Source organism: Phaseolus vulgaris, chromosome 5 (genome assembly GCF_000499845.2).
Source record: "Phaseolus vulgaris cultivar G19833 chromosome 5, P. vulgaris v2.0, whole genome shotgun sequence".
Lineage (NCBI taxonomy): Eukaryota > Viridiplantae > Streptophyta > Magnoliopsida > Fabales > Fabaceae > Phaseolus > Phaseolus vulgaris.
In genome coordinates this window covers 17,057,500-17,078,158 of record NC_023755.2, presented here as the reverse complement: position 1 = coordinate 17,078,158, position 20,659 = coordinate 17,057,500, and the positions used below count along the sequence as shown (strand labels likewise).

At 42.1% G+C, this 20,659-nt stretch overlaps 2 protein-coding genes across 2 annotated transcripts; both read right to left on the bottom strand.

Annotated features, from left to right (window-relative positions):
• Nucleotides 1-4,477: 4,477 nt before the first annotated feature.
• On the bottom strand, nucleotides 4,478-4,916 carry LOC137834048 (uncharacterized mitochondrial protein AtMg00810-like). The gene is made up of 2 exons (XM_068642113.1): nucleotides 4,599-4,916; nucleotides 4,478-4,489 (listed from the first exon to the last, which is right to left on the bottom strand). Exons 1-2 carry the CDS (start codon nucleotides 4,914-4,916, stop codon nucleotides 4,478-4,480), a joined length of 330 nt encoding a protein of 109 aa, XP_068498214.1.
• Nucleotides 4,917-6,336: 1,420 nt separating this feature from the next.
• On the bottom strand, nucleotides 6,337-7,095 carry LOC137834047 (secreted RxLR effector protein 161-like). Its single transcript, XM_068642112.1, has one exon. The coding sequence runs from the start codon at nucleotides 7,093-7,095 to the stop codon at nucleotides 6,337-6,339; it is 759 nt and encodes a 252-aa protein (XP_068498213.1).
• Between the last annotated feature and the right edge of the window lie 13,564 nt (nucleotides 7,096-20,659).

Below are 20,659 nucleotides of genomic sequence, written 5' to 3'. Positions count from 1 at the left end.
CTTTTTCTTGGATTGAGTTTTATCACGGTTTTTCTTCTTCAAAAACCTGTTGAACTTCTTCGTTTGTAGACTTAGAGTCTCATCTTGATTTGAATCATTCATATCCCGCTTTTGTACATTGGGTTTTGGCTTTCTTTTCTACGTTCTCTAGTTCATTCTACCGATTCAGCCCAAGCTCATGTTCTCTTAGCTTTTCAAAAAAAGTTGGTGCAGACATTGTTGTTAAATCTTTGGCTTCAGAAATGATTGTGATTTTCGGTTGCCAACTTCTGTCCAAGCACTTCATAATCTTGATGTTCAACTCTTCTCTATCAAACACCTTTCCTAACCCAGTTAAGTGATTCACTATGTGAATGAACATTTTCTTCACCTCAACAAAGGTCTCTTTATGCTGCATCCTGAACATCTCATACTCTTGAATGAGTGCATGCTTTCTTGCTCTTTTGAGATCAACAGTTCCTTCATATGTGACTTCAAGAATGTCCCACATTTCTTTGGGTTTGTTGCACTGAGATACCTAAAAAATTCATCAACTTTTAAAGCAAATGTAAATATGTTCTTAGCAACAAAGTCAAAATGAGCTTTCTTGCTTTCACCATTCGACCATTTAGACAATTTCTTTTCAACAATTTCTTCTTTTACAACATGTATTGGAATAAAAGGTTCATGAACAACAACATCCCAAATACCCCTATCTATAGACTCCATGAATATCTTTATGACTTTCTAGAATGAATAATTCATGTCATTAAACATATGAGGTCTATTAATAAACGCACCTTCGGTAAAAGCAAGCTTAAACTCAATCATTTAAAAAAAACTTGAAAAACTCACAAGTACCAACTTTTGATACCAATTGTTGAATTAAAAGGGTAGTTAAGTTTAATATGGGGTGAATTGACACTTAAAATTTTTCGCAAACTTTCGATTTCTTGAAAAATTGTGTAATTTTAACGAATTCATTGTCAAAAACCACAAGTTAAAAATACAATAAAAAATGAACCATAAACAAACTATTACTTAAAAAAAATAGATTTCAATTACATATAAAAGTATTAGAAAACCTATTTAAGAATTTGAACAGATTATAACAAAAACAACAGAGAAAATTACAACAAATTCTTTCAAAAAATAATTGATGTAAATTTGTAGCAGGAAGTGACAAACAAAAATATAAATGATTCTTTTCAACAAACAATTTGTTCAAAATATTAAAACAACAGTTGTGCAACAAATTAAAGATGTTGAAAGCTAAAGAACAAGAAACACAAATATTTTTATACTGGTTTACTCTTTTTCAAGAGCTACACCCAATAACCACTTCACACCAAAGAGGTTTTCACTAAAACACAATTCTCTACAAAGAAACACACGAATACAATTATTGAACCCTACAAGAAATTATTCTACCCCTGTAACATTTTGTTACAAATTACAGCAACCAAGAAACCCTATTTTAAACTGTAATACAAATTAAAGAACTAGAAAACAATTATAAATGGAACAATATCACCTGATACAAAAAACATAGAAACACAACAGGGTTTCTAGTTCTCCAGAACAATGAAGAACCCTTTACAAAACAAGATGATTATTCAAGACCTCCAAGAATTCAGAAAAAATGTTGAAATACTTGTTGTAAAAAACAATTATGAAAAAGACTCTCGCTCGTTTAAATTCGAAAATTATCTTAGTAGTATATTTCTGAAAGTTAAAAGATCATTTTTATAGATCAAATCTATATACAACAGTTTTTAGAAAATAATTTATGAAAATCAATTTGTTATTGCACAAAGGCACTAGTTCATTTTGTTGAATCAAGTGTGATCAAAAGCTTTCAAGAATCCAAATCCTAGTGTTTGATGGAAGGTTGAAGTTGCTTGAAGTTGTTGCTGTGTTTTAGAGTAGGATCTGGGTAGTTTATCTGTGTAATCCACTCTTTGTTGAATCTAAAGTTAAAGTGTTTTCACATCTTTTAAGTTTAAAGTTTTTTTCAAACTAAGTGAAAAACAATCTGTTATTTTGTCGAAACAACCGATTGTTTTACTCTTAGGTGTTTTTGAAAAAGGTTGAAAACTGTTTTGGTTGGTTGACTTGCTGTCAAACCAAAACAATCGATTGTTTGTTTGAAAATCCTAACATAATCTGTTTTGTTAGTTGAGTGTGTTTTAAATGATTTTCAAACTGAATGCGCTCCTATTTTAAATGTTTTGACCAATCTTTGAAAGCTATAAATAGTTTGTTTATGTTTTATAACAAACAAGAAAAGAGAAACAAGAAAAGAGAAAAATAGATTTGAGTTTTTCAGAGATTGCTTTCAAGATTTGAACTTTCATTATTCAACTTTGGTTTTATCAAGAGAGAGTGGAATAGGATTACATCTGTATTGATTTCAGTTCATTCTGTAACAAGTGTAATTCGTTTTGAATTGTAAATTCTGGTGTTGTAAGCCAAGGAGTGTTGTGTGCTCTTGAGGTTGTCAAGATCAACATTCTTGGTGTGTGTGCTGAGCCAAAGGAAGTGTGTTTCTTGAGGGGTTCAAGGTCACTTCTTTGGTGGTTTTGTGTGTAATCTGTAATTGATTGCTTATTGGATTGCCCAGTGGATTCTGGAGATTGGATGTAGCTCTTGGTTGAAGAGTGAACCAGTATAAACTGTTTGTGTATCTCTTTCTTCCCTAAAACTCATTTAAATTCAGTTGTTGTTAATTTGCTGGTATAAACAACCAATTGTTTTTCAGGTGCTTTGTTGTTTTGTGCTTTGTTTCTTGGCTAACTGAATTCCTAATCTGGTTTCTTGCAAAGAATTTCATTCTAGCTTAAAATTTTTTCGAAAACCCCCTTTTCACTCCAACCCCCTCCCCCTCTCGTTTAAGGCCATACATTCTAACACATTTTACTTAAAGGAACTAATAAGTGTAAAACAGTTCTTTCAAATGTTAAAACCTTAGATGTAAAACAAATCTCTATTAAATATATCAAAACATACTTTAACAAATGGAACAATATTTCTAAAATATCATAAGTGTTTTTAATTGATTGAAGAAAAGAACAAGTTGAAAACATTTAATCAATTAATTAATGAAAAGAACTGGTTAAAAAAACATTAACTTTTCATAAGGCTTTTACAAAAACAGTTTTAAAAACATTTTAACCATTTGAAAAAATAAACTTTTTCTTGGATTTATCATCTTATAAATGTTAGAATATATGACCTTAAAAAAGAGGGAGTGAATTGTTTATGAAAGATTGTTGCAAACTTTGAAGGTATAATGAAGTTCAATACAGAATCACAGATACAGAAATCCAGAAAGAAATCAAACAAAACTGTTTAAGTTGATTATCAAAAAATCAACTGGTTGTTTTTGCGATTCAACCGGTTGTTTATACCAGCTGAATTGAAAATAACTTAAAAACATAAATTAAACGAGTTAAGGGTAAGAGAAAAGCACACAAGCAATTTATATTGGTTCACTCTTATCCCAAAAGCTACATCAAGTCCCCAAAAACCACTGGGTATCTACTACGCAATCAAAATCCAGATTACAAACACACCACCAAAGAAGTGACCTTGAACACCTCAAGACACACACTTCCTTTGGCACACAAACACCACAAAAATCAGAACAACCTCTGATTCTGCACTTACACACCATTATTCAGAAATACAATAGATTAAAAAAGGATTACACCTAATGAAGATGAAATCAAAAGATTACAGCAATCCTATTCCACTTCTTTGAGAAAACCCAAAAGCTTGAATGCAAATCTTGAAAACTCAAATTTGTTTTCACACTTTCACAAATGTCTCAACTGTTCTCTCTCTTGAGGAGTGTATAACAACCTTTTTAAATACATCAAAAGATTGTTAAAAACATTTAAAACAGGACCCTATTCAGTTAGAAAACATTTCAAGTTGATTTGCAAATTTAATAGAAATTTTGTTATGGATTTTCAACAATCAATCGGTTGAATTCTTGAAACAATCGATTGAATTGGTTTGAAAGCTAAGTCAACCAAGTCAAACAGCTTCAAACCCTTTTCAAAAACCACTAAGTGTCAAACAACTGATTGAAACGATAAAACAACTAGTTGTTTTTCCACTTCTTTATAAAATAATCTTTTTCAAAAAGGTTTTGATTCCAAACAGTTTTAGATACAAACAAAGAGTGGATTACAAATTAATCTACCCAGATCCCACCGACACAAGCAGCAACTTCAGTCTTTGTTCTTGAGTGCTGAATCTGATTCTTAGTGAGGTTTATAACACTTGTGTTGTCACAAAGCAAAGGAACCTTGCTAATCTTTAAACCAAAATCTTCTAGTTGTTGTTTGAGCCAAAGAATTTGTGCACAACAACTTCCAGCAGCCATGTATTGCCTCTGCTGTGGAAAGAGCCACACAAGCTTGTTTCTTGCTATGCCAAGAAATAAGACTTGATCCAAAAAGATGACAAGTCTCACTTGTGCTTTTTTAGTCTAGCTTACACCCTGCAAAATCAGAATTAGAATATTCAATTAAGTGTATAAAAGAGTGAGAAGGATATTATAGTCCAACATTGGTTGTCCCTTTGATATATTTGAGAATTCGTTTTGCAACCTTAAGATGAGATTCCTTTGGATTTGCTTGGAATCTTGCACATAAACACACGCCAAACATGATATTTGGCCTACTTGCTGTGAGATAGAGTAAAGAACCAATCAACGCTCTATATTTGGTTTGATCTACCTCTTTTCCAACCACATCAACATCCATATAGCAACTTGATGGCATAGGTGTGCTAGCTTCTTTGCAACTTTCCATTTCAAACTTCTTGAGAATTTCTTTGCAATACTTTGATTGACTTAGGAAAATTCCATCTTTGGATTGCTTGACTTGCATTCCAAGAAAGAATGAAAGCTCTTTCATCATTGACATTTCTGTTAGAATATATGGCCTTAAACAAGAGGGGGTGAATTGTTTATGAAATATTTTTTCAAACTTTGAAGGTATAATGAAGTTCAAAACAGAATCACAAATATAGAAATTCAGAAAACAATCAATTAAAATTGTTTAAGTTGATTAACAGAAAATCAACCGGTTGTTTTTGCGATTCAACCAGTTGTTTATATCAGCTGAATTGAAAACAACTTAAAAATAGAAATTAAACGAGTTAAGGGTAAGAGAAAAACACACAAGCAATTTATACTAGTTCACTCTTATCCCAAGAGCTACATCCAGTCCCCAAAAACCACTAGGTATCTACTATGCAATCAAAATCCAGATTACAAACACACCACCAAAGAAGTGACCTTAAACACCTCAAGATACACACTTCCTTTGGCACACAAACACCACAAAAATCAGAACAACCTTTGATTCTGCACTTACACACCATTATTCAAAAATACAATAGATTCAAAAAAGATTACACCTGATGAAGATCAAATCAAAAGATTACAACAATCCTATTCCACTTCTTTGAGAAAACCCAAAAGCTTGAATGCAAATCTTGAAAACTCAAATTTGTTTTCACACTTTCACAAATGTCTCAAAATTGTTATCCATCCTTAAGAGAGTATATCAACCTCTTTAAATACTCCAAAAGTTTGTTAAAACATTTAAAGCATGAGCCTATTCAGTTAGAAAACATTTAAAGCTGATTTGCAAACATAATAGAAATTCTGTTATGGATTTTCAACAAACAATCGGTTGAATCCTTGAAACAACCGATTGAATTGGCTTGACAGCAAAGTCAACCAAGCCAAATAGTTTCAAACCCTTTTCAAAAACCTCAAAGTGATAAACAACCAATTGAAACGACAAAACAACAGGTTGTTTTTCCACTTCTTTATAAAAACAATCTTTTTTCAAAAAGGTTTTGATTCCAAACTGTTTTAGATTCAAACAAAGAGTGGATTACACAATATTCTACCCAAAACCCACCCACACACACAAAAACTCCAACCTTCCATCAAACACCATGGATTTGGAGACATCAAAGCTTCATGATCATCCTTGATCAACAATCTCCCCCTATTTGATGAAGACAAATCCCTGGTTGCTTGTGTTGATCTTTTTTTAATCTGAACCAGCACCTGCAAAACAGAAACTATGCAAACACAGAGCATATATAGTAGCAGGTTATGAAGGCACACACACTAGTTTTCTGCACAATCAAAACAGGTGAAAAACCATCCCAAAAAGTGCCAAAAACAGTTAGTGTAGCAGCAACAATGCAGCAGAATTAACAACTTCAAATCAGAGTTTGTAGTAGCAACATACACAACACATAAATCAACACTTTCTCCCCCTATTTGTCTTCACAAATAGAATGAAGAAAGGGATAAAAACAGAATTAAGAAAGAGTTTGTGAGTCAAAAATACCTAACTCATTTCTTAAAAAGAAAAACTTGTCCTTTGGCAAAGGCTTTGTGAATATATCAACAAGCTGCAATCTTGTGTCAATGAATTTCATCTCACAATCTCCATTGTTCACATGATCCCTTATGAAGTGATGACGAATCTCAATGTGCTTTGTTCTTGAGTGTTGAATCTGATTTTTTGTGAGATTTATAGCACTTGTATTGTTACAAAGCAAAGGCACCTTGCTAATCTTTAAGCCAAAATCTTCTAGTTGTTGTTTGAGCCAAAGAATTTGTGCACAACAACTTCCAACATCAATGTATTCAACCTCTGCAGTGGAAAAAGCCACACAAGCTTGTTTCTTGTTATGCCAAGAAATAAGACTTGATCCAAGAAGATGACAAGTGCCACTTGTGCTTTTCCGGTCCAGCTTACACCCTGCAAAATAAGAATCAGAATATCCAATTAAGTGTATAGGAGAGTGAGAAGGATACCATAAACCAACATTGGTTGTTCCTTTGAGATATTTGAGAATTCGTTTTGTAGCCTTGAGATGAGATTCCTTTGGATTTGCTTGGAATCTTGCACAAAGACACACGACAAACATGATATCCGGTCTACTTGCTATGAGATAGAGTAAGGAACCAATCAACCCTCTATATTTGGTTTGATCTACCTCTTTTCCAGCCACATCAACATCCATATAACAACTTGATGGCATAGGTGTGCTAGCTTCTTTGCAACTTTCCATTTTAAACTTCTTGAGAATTTCTTTTCAATACTTTGATTGACATAAGAAAATTCCATCTTTGGATTGCTTGACCTGCAGTCCAAGAAAGAATGAAATCTCCCCCATAATAGACATTTCAAACTCACGTTGCATGGCAGCCACAAACTTTTCACATAAACTATCTTTGGTAGCACCAAAAATGATGTGAACATAGATTTGGACCAAGATAAATTCAGAATTTGACTTCTTGATAAAGAGAGTCTTGTCAATCATCCCTCTCTCATAGCCATTGGATAAAATAAAGTTACTAAGCCTCTCATACCACTAGTGGCCTTGGAGCTTGCTTAAGCCCATACAAGGCCTTTTTCAGCTTGTATATATGGTTAGGATGTGGATGATCTTCAAAGCCCGGTGGTTGTTCAACATAGACTTTCTCATTGATGATTGCATTGAGGAAAGCACTCTTAAAATCCATCCGAAATAATTTGAATCCACTCATACAAGCAAAGGCTAGCAACAACCTTACAACTTCTAATCTTTCAATTGGAGCAAAGGTTTCACCATAATCTATGTCTTCTTCTTGATTATAACCTTTAGCCACAAGCCTTGCCTTGTTCCTTGTAATTACTCCAGATTCATCCATCTTGTTTCTGAAAACCCATTTGCATCCAATGATGTTCATCTGGTCAGACCTTGGAACAAGAAACCAAACATCATTTCTTGTGAATTAATGCAAATCCTCATGCAAGGTAGCAACCTATTTATCATCCTTGAGAGCTTCCTCAATTGACTTATGTTCAACTTGTGAGACAAAAGCCAGATGCTTGCAGTAGTTAGATACAACATTACGTGTAGAAACACCCTTTTGGATTTGGCCAATGATGTTCTCCATTGAAAGATCCCTTGGAATTCTCCATTCCTTTGGCTGATCTTCCTGTTGCAGAATTTCAACCGGTTGTTTTGCAGAATCAATTGGTTGTTTTTCTGGGCAGGATTCCAGTTTCTGCAAGATGATGTTCTACTCATCTTCTTTTAAATAATCCTTTGTAGAACCCTGATCACTATGAATGATTTCATCGAACACCACATGGACAAACTCCTCCATAGTCATGAGTCTCTTGTTGTAGACTCTATAGGCATGGCTAGTTGAAGAATAACCAATGAAGATGCCATTGTAAGCTTTTTCATCAAACTTCGCCGTATTTTCTTTCCCATTATTCATAATGAAACATCTGCATCCAAACACATTTAGGTGACTAATGTTTGGCTTCATTCCATTGAAAAGCTCATATGGAGTTTTCTTCAAGATTTGCCTTATAAGCACTCTATTCATCATATAACAAGAAGTGCTCACAGCATCAGCCCAAAAATTCTTGGGTAAGGGAGATTCACTTAGCATGGTTCTTGCTAGTTCTTCAAGAGACCTATTCTTCCTTTCCACTACTCCATTCTGTTGAGGAGTTCTTGGTGCAGAAAAGTTGTGAAAAATTCCCAACTTTTCACAATAGGTACTGAATTTTTCATTTTGGAACTCCCCTCCATGATCACTTCTAATTGCAATGATGTTGTTGCAGCAAGAGTTTTGCAATCTTTTGGCAAGCTTCTTGAATGCAGAGAATTCCTCACTCTTTGTCTCCAAGAACACCGTCCATGTATACCTAGAAAAGTCATCAACAACAACAAGTGCATAGTAGTTTCCACCAAGACTCATGGTTCTTGAAGGACCAAATAGATCCATGTGCAGCAGCTCAAGGGGTTTTGAAGTAAAAATAATAATTTTCAATTTGAAAGAATGCTTGATTTTTTTCCTTTTTTGGCATGCTTCACATAAGTGATCTTTCTCAAACTTGAGTTTGGGTAATCCTATTACAAGATCTTTAGATATCAATTTATTCAAATGATGCATGTGAATATGAGCTATTCTTCTATGCCACAGCCATGACTCATCATGTTTGGAAAGAAAACAACCAATAGATGTAGGAGAAAAGATATATAAAAGATAAACATTGTTGATCCTTTTACCAATCAACACTACTTCCTTTGAATTGGGTAGGCATATCTCACAAGAGTTTGGCTTGAAGGTTACTTGGTAACCCTTGTCACATAGCTGGCTAATGCTAAGACTATGCTTGAGACCTTCAACATAAAGAACATCATGAACCAAGAAGTTGTTCTTGTCTCCGATGGTGCCTCTTCCAAGAATCTTTCCTTTATTGTTGTCTCCATAAGTTACATGTCCTTCTTGTTTGAAATTGATTTTCACAAACTTAGATTTATCTCTAGTCATGCGCTTGCAACAACCATTGTCCAGATACCACATCTCCATGTTTTTCATCAAGCTTACCTAAAAGAGAAAATCAAGCAACCAGATTTGGTTCTGCGCTCCCTGTGACTCTACCAAGTAGTCCTTCAGGAACCCATTCTTCACCAGCTCGTCTAAATGGTGCCCCAGCGCCAAACAGTTACGTATGGGGTGGCCAAACGTTTGGTGGAACTCACACCAGGCGTTCTTGTTAGGCCCCAATTTCTTGTCAGTCTTTGCGGGCATCTTCAATCTCTCCGCTATGTTGGGGACGATGATCAGGTGCTTCAATTCTACTACGAAGTTGTGCCTTGGTGGCACATTCTCCCTTGCGCGCCCCCTAGTATGGGGCTTCCTGGGTTCGTAGGGTTGTTGCTTCGCTAGGGCCCTTTTCTCCGTTGCCTCATGCACCCTCAAGGGCTGAGGTCGACCAGGTGCTCGTGGGCGCGTGGGAACAACACATGTGCGCTTCTCATTGACCTCTCCCTCTGCGACAATATGAGCCACCGCTTGACGCCTTATCTCGCCAAAAGTCTTGGGGCGGTTCCTGATGAGCGATTCATTGAAGGGTCCCGGCACGATTCCCTTCCCGAACGTGTGTACCATCATGGTCTCGTCCTTGGTGTTTAGCCTCACCACTTGTACCCAAAACGATTGAGGAACTCCTAGAGGGACTCTCCTTGATACTGCCTTACGTCGAAAAGATCGTAAGAAATGGGTGGGGGAGCCCGATTCGCGATGTACTGCTCTCTGAACAGCTTAAAAAGCTGTGTGAACAACGTCACGTAGCCATCAGGGAGGTTGATGAACCAATCCATCGCAGTGCCTGCTAGTGTGCTCATGAACAGCTTGCACCGCACCGCGGCAGAGCCCCCAACTGATAGAGATCAAATAAGAGAGGATTTTACTAATGGAGGAAGAGGCCATCCACCCAAACATTTAAAGTTCTAGTCTTCTCAAAAATTAAAGAAGAATTAAAATAAAGAGAGGACCAAGCCTAAAGCCAAAAGAAGACTACAAGCATTCAAGAATGGGCTTCAATTAATATCTCTCTTTATAGTTTCTTTTGTATAAATTTGTAAATAATATAGAATAGTGTTTAGGAAGATGCTAAAGAGGGAAACCTAATGATACCTCTTGTGTAAAGCATCTTTAGACATTAGCTTTAGGAAAAGTCTAGAAGGTATCCCTTCATTCTCTACTTTAGGCGCTAGAAGTGGAAGAGTTGCAAGGCAACCTTGGATAGCTTCCTTTGTAAGCTTCTTGTAAACTCATGACCGGTCCTTCTCCTATAAAAGGAGGGCTTGAGTCCTTGAAATAATAGATTGATATTTTGAGTAAAGAAATTCTCCCAAATTGGTGAGTGATTGAGAGACTTGTGTCTTCTCCTCTTCTAGTCTCATCTTGAGTGCATTCTTGAAACCTCAAGTGGCGGCATCTACACTCATCTTGGAGCCTTACATCCTTCAAGTGGCGTCTTCAAGAACTCCAACCACATAAGTTCTCTATTTCATTTCATCTTCTTCATCCATTTTCATTCCAAAACAAATCCTAAAACATGTCTTAGATGTTTCTTTCAATTTCAATCGGTTAATATTATTTGTTTTGTGTTTTCATTCGGTAGTTCTTCTTAGTTTTTTGTTCTTGTGTTTTTAATTGAGTTTCATGGAGATTTAATCGGTTCATTTGTGTGCTTTTATGTTTCTAATCGGTTCTTTTGTATTCTTTTGTATTTCAATCGTTTCATTTGCCTTTTCATGGGTTTCTATATGAGTTTGGCTTGGTTACTTGTGATTTGGTGAATTATTGAATGATAAGAACATTGATCCAATTCTTAGAAAGTGCCTAATCATATTCCAACTCAAGTTGAATCCATAACATGTCCTTATAATATCTCTTTCATGTTATTGGAATCACATCACCAACCAACATCATCTGCGTATGGAAGGCCGTGAGATGAGCCTTTGGGTCTTCTACACCTGTGAAGGTGGCTTTAGGCCCCACGAACGTGGCTGGTATCACGGCGTCCATAATCGCTTGCGAGAATGGCATAGGGAAATCCATGGGTGGTGTAGGAGGTTCTTGATCTTCCACCTCACATTCCCCTGCTTGATTCCGCAAATTCCTACGCAACTCTTCATTGGTTCTTTGCAATTCTTCATTCATTGCTAGCGACGCAGCCAGATCAATCTGGATGCGTTCTTGATCCGCTCTTGATGCAACCACCGTTTCTTGGAGAGCCTGCATCGTTTCCATGATTTGTTGCAGGGTGAGGCTCTCGCCTCCACTAGGTGCAACGGATCCTTGCCTCGTGTTTCTCATCTTTGGTGGATCTTTCTTCTGTTCTTGTGAATGGGGCAATGTTTTAACTCAGGCCCCACGGTCGGCGCCAAATGTTCTTGCCGGTTAACTCGATTGCTTCGTACATCCACGAAGATCACACGCCCAATTCTATGTGCCTTCCTGCGATCAAACACCTGAAATTGCAAAGACAAAGGGCGCCCAGAGGTCGTTTGCACTCCAACGCTCAAGTCAATCTTAGGGCTAGGAAACACCAAAACACTTAGCCGTAAAAGCTCTGTGAATCTGTGTCTGTATTTGTGTAAGTTTTGCGTAAAAGCCTGTGTACCTTGTTAGGTTTGTTACTACCCTTTATATACTTTAGGGTTTTTGCTGTTTCCGCTAACCACAATTAGGGTTACTGAGGGTGTGCCTTAGCGCCGTTATCACCCACTCTTGGGGCAATCTAGTGCGTAGGGCTCCCTTACTGGAGTGCAACCTCTTGACAGGATGACTACCTGAGTACCAACTTGTGCACCTAATCTCTGGGGCCATCCGTCCTAGGAACGTCCTAGTTGTTCACGTGCCATGCATGTAGCTTACCCTTGGAATGTAACCCTCATGGGCTTTATCTCTTCCAGTGGCTCTTTACTTGTGCTACGCTTGAACGCGTCATTCACGCCACACACATGAACCCCTCGTGATCTAGGCTTCTCCCTAAGTGATAACTGGAGTGTTGTCTGGGATCCACCTCTAGTGGCCCAACGCTGATGACCGATGCCTGACCACTCCTCGACCCCCTGGGCGTACCGTCTGCGAGGCACTCTAGGCATATCGCTTGTGGGACCCAGCTTACGTGACCGACGCCTGACCACTCCTCGACATCCTAGGCGTGCCGTCTGCAAGGCACTGGCCCATGCCGCTCGCGGGTCCCGGCTTACGTGGCCCCACGTCTACTAGCAGTCAACTACGTCCAAGGAATGGTCGGTATAGCACCAATAGTTCTCAACAAAGAATGAGAGTCTTATTCTTAGATTTCAGATTTTCTAATTACAGAAAGTTCAGGAAACCAACACTAGACTTTGATATGTTGACATGTACAAAATATTCAGTCCTTGCTGAACCTTTCAAGAGAAATGAAAAACCTGCAAAACAGAACTTTGTCAAATCTCAAGATTTGATCCCTTGAAGAATTTGGGACCTTCAGTGTTAGATTTATCTTTTGAATTAGCAATACATCTAGGAATCCACTTATAGATGCCTTTAGGTATAAAGAATTTACACAACCTGCAATACCTGATAGAATGGTCTTTCTTCATGCAATAGAAGCATGTAACAACCGGTTAAAACGATATTTTAACCAATTGTTTTTCTGGAAAATTTGAAAAAGGTTTTGTAATTTTCTTTTCTTTGCTTTGAGGGTAAAAACCCAATCCTACTTTTCCAAATACACATTTTTGTGAAGCTAAAACATATTCAAAATTGGACTTTCCAGTTGTAAGCTTGTCCAAGGTTTTCAAAAGGTAGCAAATCTTCTTTTCAAGAAGTTCACAATTTTCACAAGCTTTTATCTCACAACTTCAAGAAGAATTTTTGTAAATTAAATCAAGATTTTCAAAATCTTGTTTTGTCTTGCTTATCTCTTCCTATAAAGTCTTAACTCTATTTTCCAACCAGTTATTTAATCCTTTCAACCGGTTGAGAGAAAGTACCAATCGGTTGGCTTCATCATGAGTTTCATAAAAAGCATTAAGCAATTGATCATAGGTGGTACCTTTACTTGATGAGTAGAATCCATGCTACTTGTTACTGATGCTAGAAGGCAAAGATTAGCTTCCTCTTCATCTGAAGAACTTGAGGATGAGACATCATTGTCATCCCATGCTATATATTCTTTCTTAGCTTTTCCCTTTTTCTCCCTTTTGAAGTCTCCTTTTTCTTTAACTTCATTGTTTGGACATTCAGCCTTGATATGACCCTGTTCACCACAGCCATAACAAGTATACTTATTAGAATTGAATTCACTAGGTTTCTTTGAATCATACCTTTTAGAAGCTTATCTCTTTCTCAAGAATTTGCTGAATTTTCTTGATAACAAACTTATGTTCTCTTCTTCACTTTCACTGGAAACTGGTTGTTGTTTGCTAGTGATCCGATCGGTCATCGGTAGTCGATGACGTCAGCATCAGAGAACCACGTGGACCACTCGCAGGGTGACACGTGGACCAGGTGGCAGAGAGGTAGGGGGACGATCGCCAAGAGAGGTGATCGGTGGTCAGTAACCAAGTTACCACCGACAGATCAGGCGGCAGAGAGGTCGGGGGATAGATCACCCAGAATGGTGATCGGTGGTCAGTAGCCAAGTGACCACCAGCAGACCAGTTCCCAGACTCGCGCCTGGAGGCAGAGCGCGAGTAGCGAATAAACACTGATCAGTCATCGGGTGTATTGTCATCGGGGTCTCGTGTTACACGCAGTTAAACTGGGACTAAGGTTCCCAGCGAGAGCGTTACGCATGGACCTCGCATGAGCACACCTCAAGGAATCATGCACGAGAGTGGCCTGAGGGAACTAGTAAGCCAGTTGGTGATTGGTGATTCCCTCAACCCATTACGTGCGTGTCATCCAGAAGGGTAAGTCGCCTACACAGAGAGTAACGTTCGGTGAGTGCGCCTAGACCAGCCACACCCGACGTCCACTCCTAAGAGTGTGCAATTTACCCAGATAAGAGAAGCATCCTAAGTTACTCCGCAAGGGCGTAGCTTAGGCAGGCAAAGAGAGGCGCTAGAGCCCTTCCAGCAAGTGACACGTGTGTGGTTAGATGTGAGTTGCAGGCCTCCACGTGTCACCATCTGAGAGGGGTGCGGTCCAGACAAAAGAGCACTCCGTACCGCTAAAGGTACAGACAGGCGCAGCCAAGCGCAGACATGCGCAGACTCTCACGCTCCCCATTGCTGATTCTGAAGGTACGCTTTCTCTGAAAAGCATGACAGGGTTCTGACACATGCCAGAAAAGCATAACAGAATTCTGTTATGCCCAGAAGCAGGGAAAGAGAGATAAAAGGCAGAATCAGAGTGAGAGTGAGGAGGAGGATAGACGAAAAACAGAGTGCAAGTTTTTCTCACACACACATTACTAGTTTTCAGTTTCTGGTGGTTCTGTTGAACTAACTTGATCGTCGGAGTGCAAACGGCCGCTAGAGGCGCCGTCTGTGTATTTTGCAGGTCACATTTCGAAGACATCTGAGAGAAAGTTCAGAAGGTGACTCTTCAGGAGACGCAGTCGCGAAGACAGGGCAGAGAGTGTTACGAAGCGATTCACCCACGTTCAAGTTGCCGGCAGGATCATTTGGCGCCCACCGTGGGGCGCGAGTGAATCGTTGTCCCATATATACCACAGTTTTAAAGCTCACCAGAGTTTTATCAGTTTCTCTGATAGAGAAGATGCCTAGAAACAGACAACCATCACCTGCGCCATCCGCTGATGAAGGAGCTGTGACAATGGCGCAGGTCCTGGAAATGGTGCGCACGCTGCAGGATAACGCTGCAGCGTCGAAAGTCGAACAAGAAAGGATGCAGACGGAGTTGGCTGCGTCGCAAAGCAGGAACGACGAACTGAATCGTGTCAACGAAGAGTTGAGAAGAACGCTGCAGGCGCAGAGGGAGCACGTTGTTGACGAAAGGGTGTCTAGGCAGCCCTCACCTCCAAGGGCATTTCCCATGCCATTCTCCCCTGAGATTATGGGAACCATGGTGCCTCCCAACTTGGTGGGGGTAAAAGCGTCGTTCAAGGGGGTAGAAGACCCGGAGGCGCATCTGACGGCATTCCACACCTAGATGATGTTGTCTGGGGGCTCAGACGCTGTATACTGCAAGATGTTCATGAGCACATTGAGCGGAATCGCCATGGAGTGGTTCGTGAGTTTACCAGAAGGGCATATCACGTCTTTCTCTCAGTTCTCGAAGCTCTTCACTGAACAATACATCGTCAACAAGGCACCTGCAGTGGTGTCCTACGACCTGTTCGACGTGCGCCAATACCAGGGGGAGTCGCTGAAAGACTACCTCAACCGTTTTGGAGCACAAGTGGTTAGACTACCCAGCAAAGATGAAGATATGCTTGTGCACGCGTTTAAGAAGGGAGTGCTGCCTGGCCCTTTCAGTGAGTCTCTCATCAGGAGCCATCCCAGCACCTTTGCAGAGATCCGGCGGCGTGCGGTGGCGCACATAGTGGCAGAAACAGAGGTTTCTGAGAAGAGGGGAAGTGCTGCACCACCCAGACCGCGTGGAGGGCAAGGAAAACCACAGCAAGCAAGGGTGCATGAGGCCAAAGAGGGGAAGAAGGTGCGGGAAAAACCTCGTCCCTATGCACCAGGCAAAGACCAGAGTAAGGGGCGTGCAAGGGAGAATAACGCACCCCCGAGATACAACTTCATGGTGGGGTTGGCGGATCTCATCGCCCTTCCTGCCGTAGCAGCAAGACTACGAGTACCAGAGAAGACAGACAAGGTACTCGGAAGGAAGAAGAATGAATGGTGTGAGTTTCATCAGGCCTTTGGACATACACTTCATTCCTGTTTGGCGCTGGGACACCAACTGGCAGAGTTGGTGAAGTCTGGTTTTCTAGCAGATTACCTGCGTGAGCCACAGGGTGATCGCGCGTCAGGATCCCAAACTGGAGAGCAACAGCATGAAGTCCCTGTGCATGGGGAAGTGCAGACGATCGCTGGAGGCTTCTCTGGTGGGGGATGCACAGGTTCACAAAGAAGGAGATACACTCGATCTGTGATGGCGGTAGATGCAGTGAATGAGAGTCATTACCCTGAGGTGGACATTGTCTTCAGGAAAGCTGACCTACGAGACGTTGTCCCACACGACAACGACCCTGTGGTCATTTCTCTCATCACAGCAGGAAGACGAGTGCATAGACTACTCGTAGATCAAGGAAGCTCGGCGGATGTCATGTTCTGGCCAACATTCAACAAGCTACTGTTGTCCCCTGATCAGTTGAGACCGTATACTGGTTGTCTCTACGGTTTTGCAGGGGATCAGGTAGAAGTGCGGGGATACATCGAGCTGAGGACAACGTTCACTGACGGAACGGCAGCCCGCACGGAAAAGATAAAGTACCTGGTGGTGAACGCCCCTTCTGCGTACAATGTTATGTTGGGGAGGCCAACGCTCAATAGACTGGGCGCAATACCATCGACAAGGCATATGAAGTTGAAGCTGCCGTCGATGGAAGGGGCCGTGATAACCATCATGTCGGATCAGGCTGAGGCAAGACGCTGTTATGAGAACAGTTTGAAGCAAAAAAGAAGTGTGTGCCATGTCACCACAAAACCACCACCAGGCGTGCGCGAAGAGCGATTGGCGGTCAGGGAGACACAAGGCGCTCAGAGGATGGAGAACGCTGCGGTGGGGGGCTCCCAGGTGGCCCAAGTCGAGGAAGAGGAGGAGGGCACGATCACTCCTCGCGAGTCAGGGATCGCGAGAGCGGTCATTGCCAGTGAGAGGAGGCCCCACCCAGCTGAAGGATGGGTCGAGGTGGACATCAGGGGAAGAAAATTCAAGTTGGGGGGATCCCTCATTGAAGAAGAGCGAAGGTTGATCATGGGTGTGATTGAGAAGCACATGAATGCCTTTGCATGGTCATCATCCGACATGCCAGGAATCGACCCCGATTTCCTCTGCCATCGTCTATCGATGGACCCCATGGTTCGACCGGTGCGGCAGAGAAGAAGGAAATTCAACGAGGAGAAGAGGAAGGTGATCCACGACGAAGCGCAGAAGCTCCTTGTCGCAGGGCATATCAGAGAAATCCAGTACCCCGAGTGGCTAGCGAATGTGGTACTGGTGCGGAAGGCAAGCGGCAAGTGGAGAATGTGCGTGGACTTCACTGACCTCAATAAGGCGTGCCCCAAGGATTCTTACCCCTTACCCAGTATAGATGCTCTAGTCGATAGCGCCTCAGGGGGAAAGCTACTCAGCTTCTTGGACGCTTTCTCAGGGTATAATCAGATCAGGATGCACCCAATGGACGAATGCAAGACCGCGTTTATGACGGAACGGTCTTGCTACTGCTACAAGGTCATGCCATTTGGGTTGAAGAATGCGGGGGCTACCTACCAGCGGCTCATGGATAGGGTGCTCTCGCCCATGCTGGGAAGGAACGTACACGCCTATGTAGATGACATGGTGGTTACGTCCCAAGAGAAGAAGCATCATGCAGCTGATCTGGAAGAGCTATTCACCACCATTGCCAAGTATAGGCTGAAGCTCAACCCTGAGAAATGCATATTCGGTGTGGAGGCTGGGAAGTTCTTGGGTTTCCTCTTGACAGAGCGAGGAATCGAAGCTAACCCGGAGAAGTGTGCGGCGATCGTGGCGATGAGGAGCCCAACGACGATGAAGGAGGTGCAGCAGCTCACCGGTCGCTTGGCAGCACTGTCCCGATTTATGTCTGCTGGTGGGGAGAAAGGTCACCCATACTTCCAGTGTCTCAAGCGCAACAACAGATTTCTCTGGACGCAGGAGTGCGAGGAGGCCTTCATTAAGTTGAAGGGGTATCTGGCAAGCCCCCCAGTCTTGCGAAAACCCCAGGTAGGCATCCCTCTTCGTCTATACTTTGCTGTTACGGAGAGGGCAGTCAGTTCAGTCCTGGTGCAAGAGCAGGACCAGGCCCAGAGGCCTGTTTACTTCGTAAGTAAGGTGCTGCAAGGCCCTGAAACCAGGTACCAGGCTCTCGAGAAGGCTGCTCTAGCGGTGGTATTCTCAGCCAGAAGACTCAGGCATTATTTCCACAGCTTCACGGTGGTGGTGATGACTGATCTGCCTATCCAGAATGTATTGAAGAAACCTGATGTGGCAGGAAGGATGGTCAAGTGGGCAGTAGAATTGTCGGAATTCGATATTCAGTACGAGCCCCGAGGACCGATCAAGGGGCAGGTGTTCGCGGACTTCGTAGTCGAGCTATCATCCATCGCGACACCTGCAGAAGGGCTAGATTTCTGATGGGTGTTATCGGTGGATGGCTCCTCTAATCAGCAGGGAAGCGGCGCTGGAGTCATCCTGGAAGGGCCAAACGGAGTACTGATCGAGCAGTCCCTCCGTTTCGCCTTCAAAGCTAGCAACAATCAGGCGGAGTACGAGGCCCTGATCGCGGGAATGTTGCTAGCAAGGGAAATGGGAGCAAGAAATCTGCTGGCCAAGAGCGATTCGTTACTGGTCACCGGGCAGGTTACCGGGGAGTTCCAAGCAAAGGACCCCCAGATGGCAGCCTACCTGGAGTATGTGCAGCTCCTGAAGACGTCTTTCGCCGAGTTTGAGTTAGTGCATGTACCAAGAGAGCAGAACGCCCGAGCAGACCTGCTTGCCAAGCTGGCCAGCTCAGGCAAAGGGGGGAAGCAGAGGACTGTCATTCAGGAGACCCTGAAGGTGCCGCGCGCGTTTGTGTCAGACAACCAGGTGCTTCATGTATACAAGTCAATGGAGCGTCTAACGATCGGTCATCGGTCGTTGACTCAAGAGACGCTGAGAGCGCCGAGGGTGAGATCGCGACCCTCAAAGATCGGTGAGTCGATGGAGGTCCACGCGGAGAAGGAACCCCACACCTGGATGACGCCATACCGGCTATACTTAGAAGATGGTGTACTCCCGCTCGATCTGGCAGAGGCAAAAAGAATAAAGAGGGGTTCAAGTAAGTTTACTCTCATAGATGGAAGCCTATTTAGATTTGGATTTTCTCACCCTGTGCAGATCTGTGCACACGGCGAGCAATGCACCAGACTCATGTCTGAGCTGCACGAGGGGGTGTGCGGAAGCCATGTAGGTGGTCGCGCTTTGGCAAGTAGAGTACTCCGCGCGGGGTACTACTGGCCAAAGCTGAAGGAAGATTGCATAAGGTTTGCTCAGCGATGCAAACAATGTCAGCTGCACGCAGATTGGCACAAGGCACCCCCTGAGGAGTTGAGGTCCATCCATAGCCCGTGGCCATTCCATACATGGGGGATTGACATCCTAGGACCTTTTCCCCTGGCGACAAGGCAGATGAAGTTCCTCATTGTGGCCATCGAATATTTCACTAAGTGGGTGGAGGCAGAGCCAGTTGCACACATCACCGCACAGAAAGTTGAACACTTCGTCTGGAAGAACATTGTCTGCCGCTTCGGAATACCCAAGAGGCTGGTTTCCGACAATGGCACCCAGTTCACAAGTCATCAGCTGAGGAAAATGTGTGAAGAGTTAAAGATACAACAGGTCTTCGCATCAGTGGAGCACCCACAAACAAATGGGCAGGTGGAGTCAGCAAATCGAGTGCTGCTCAGGGGGCTGAAGCGAAGACTAGACAAGGCCAAAGGAGGCTGGGCAGAGGAGGTCCCCAGAATTGTGTGGTCTTATCACACCACCCCACAGTCCAGCACCCATGAGACACCCTTCAGCCTTGTCTATGGGACAGACGCCATGATTCCTGTAGAGATACAGGAGAGCTCCCCCAGATTCTTGAACTTCGTTGCTGAAGAGTCCAATGAAGAGCGTAAGGTGAATCTGGATCTGCTAGACGAAGTGCGAGAAGAGGCCAGAGTCAGTGCTGAAGCCGTGAAGAGAAGAGTAGAGCGGAGGCACAACTCTAAAGTGAGGCCCAGGCGCTTCCAGGTAGGTGATCTGGTGATGAGAAAGGCGCATCAGAATGACATGCAGAACAAGTTATCCCCGAAGTGGACAGGCCCGTACAGAGTGGTGGAGACATTAGAGAACGGAGCCTATCGCCTAGAGACTTTGGAAGGAGGAGCAATCCCCAGAACGTGGAACGCCACCCATTTAAAATTTTATTTCAGTTAAAATTGTACAGTAATGGCGTTCTCACGCTAAAAGACACATGCTTTGTTTGTGGTGGAAACAGTTGAACAGACAAGGGGGCACTCTTTTCCCTAAAGAGGGTTTTTAACGAGGCCACCCAATTAAAGGAAAATTTCCAGCATATAAAGTGTGCTCAAGTATTAA

Bases quoted from the DNA above. Each gene is read 5' to 3' on its own strand.
- LOC137834048 (XM_068642113.1), bottom strand. From the start codon at position 4,916: ATGTCAATGATGAAAGAGCTTTCATTCTTTCTTGGAATGCAAGTCAAG.
- LOC137834047 (XM_068642112.1), bottom strand. From the start codon at position 7,095: ATGGAAAGTTGCAAAGAAGCTAGCACACCTATGCCATCAAGTTGTTAT.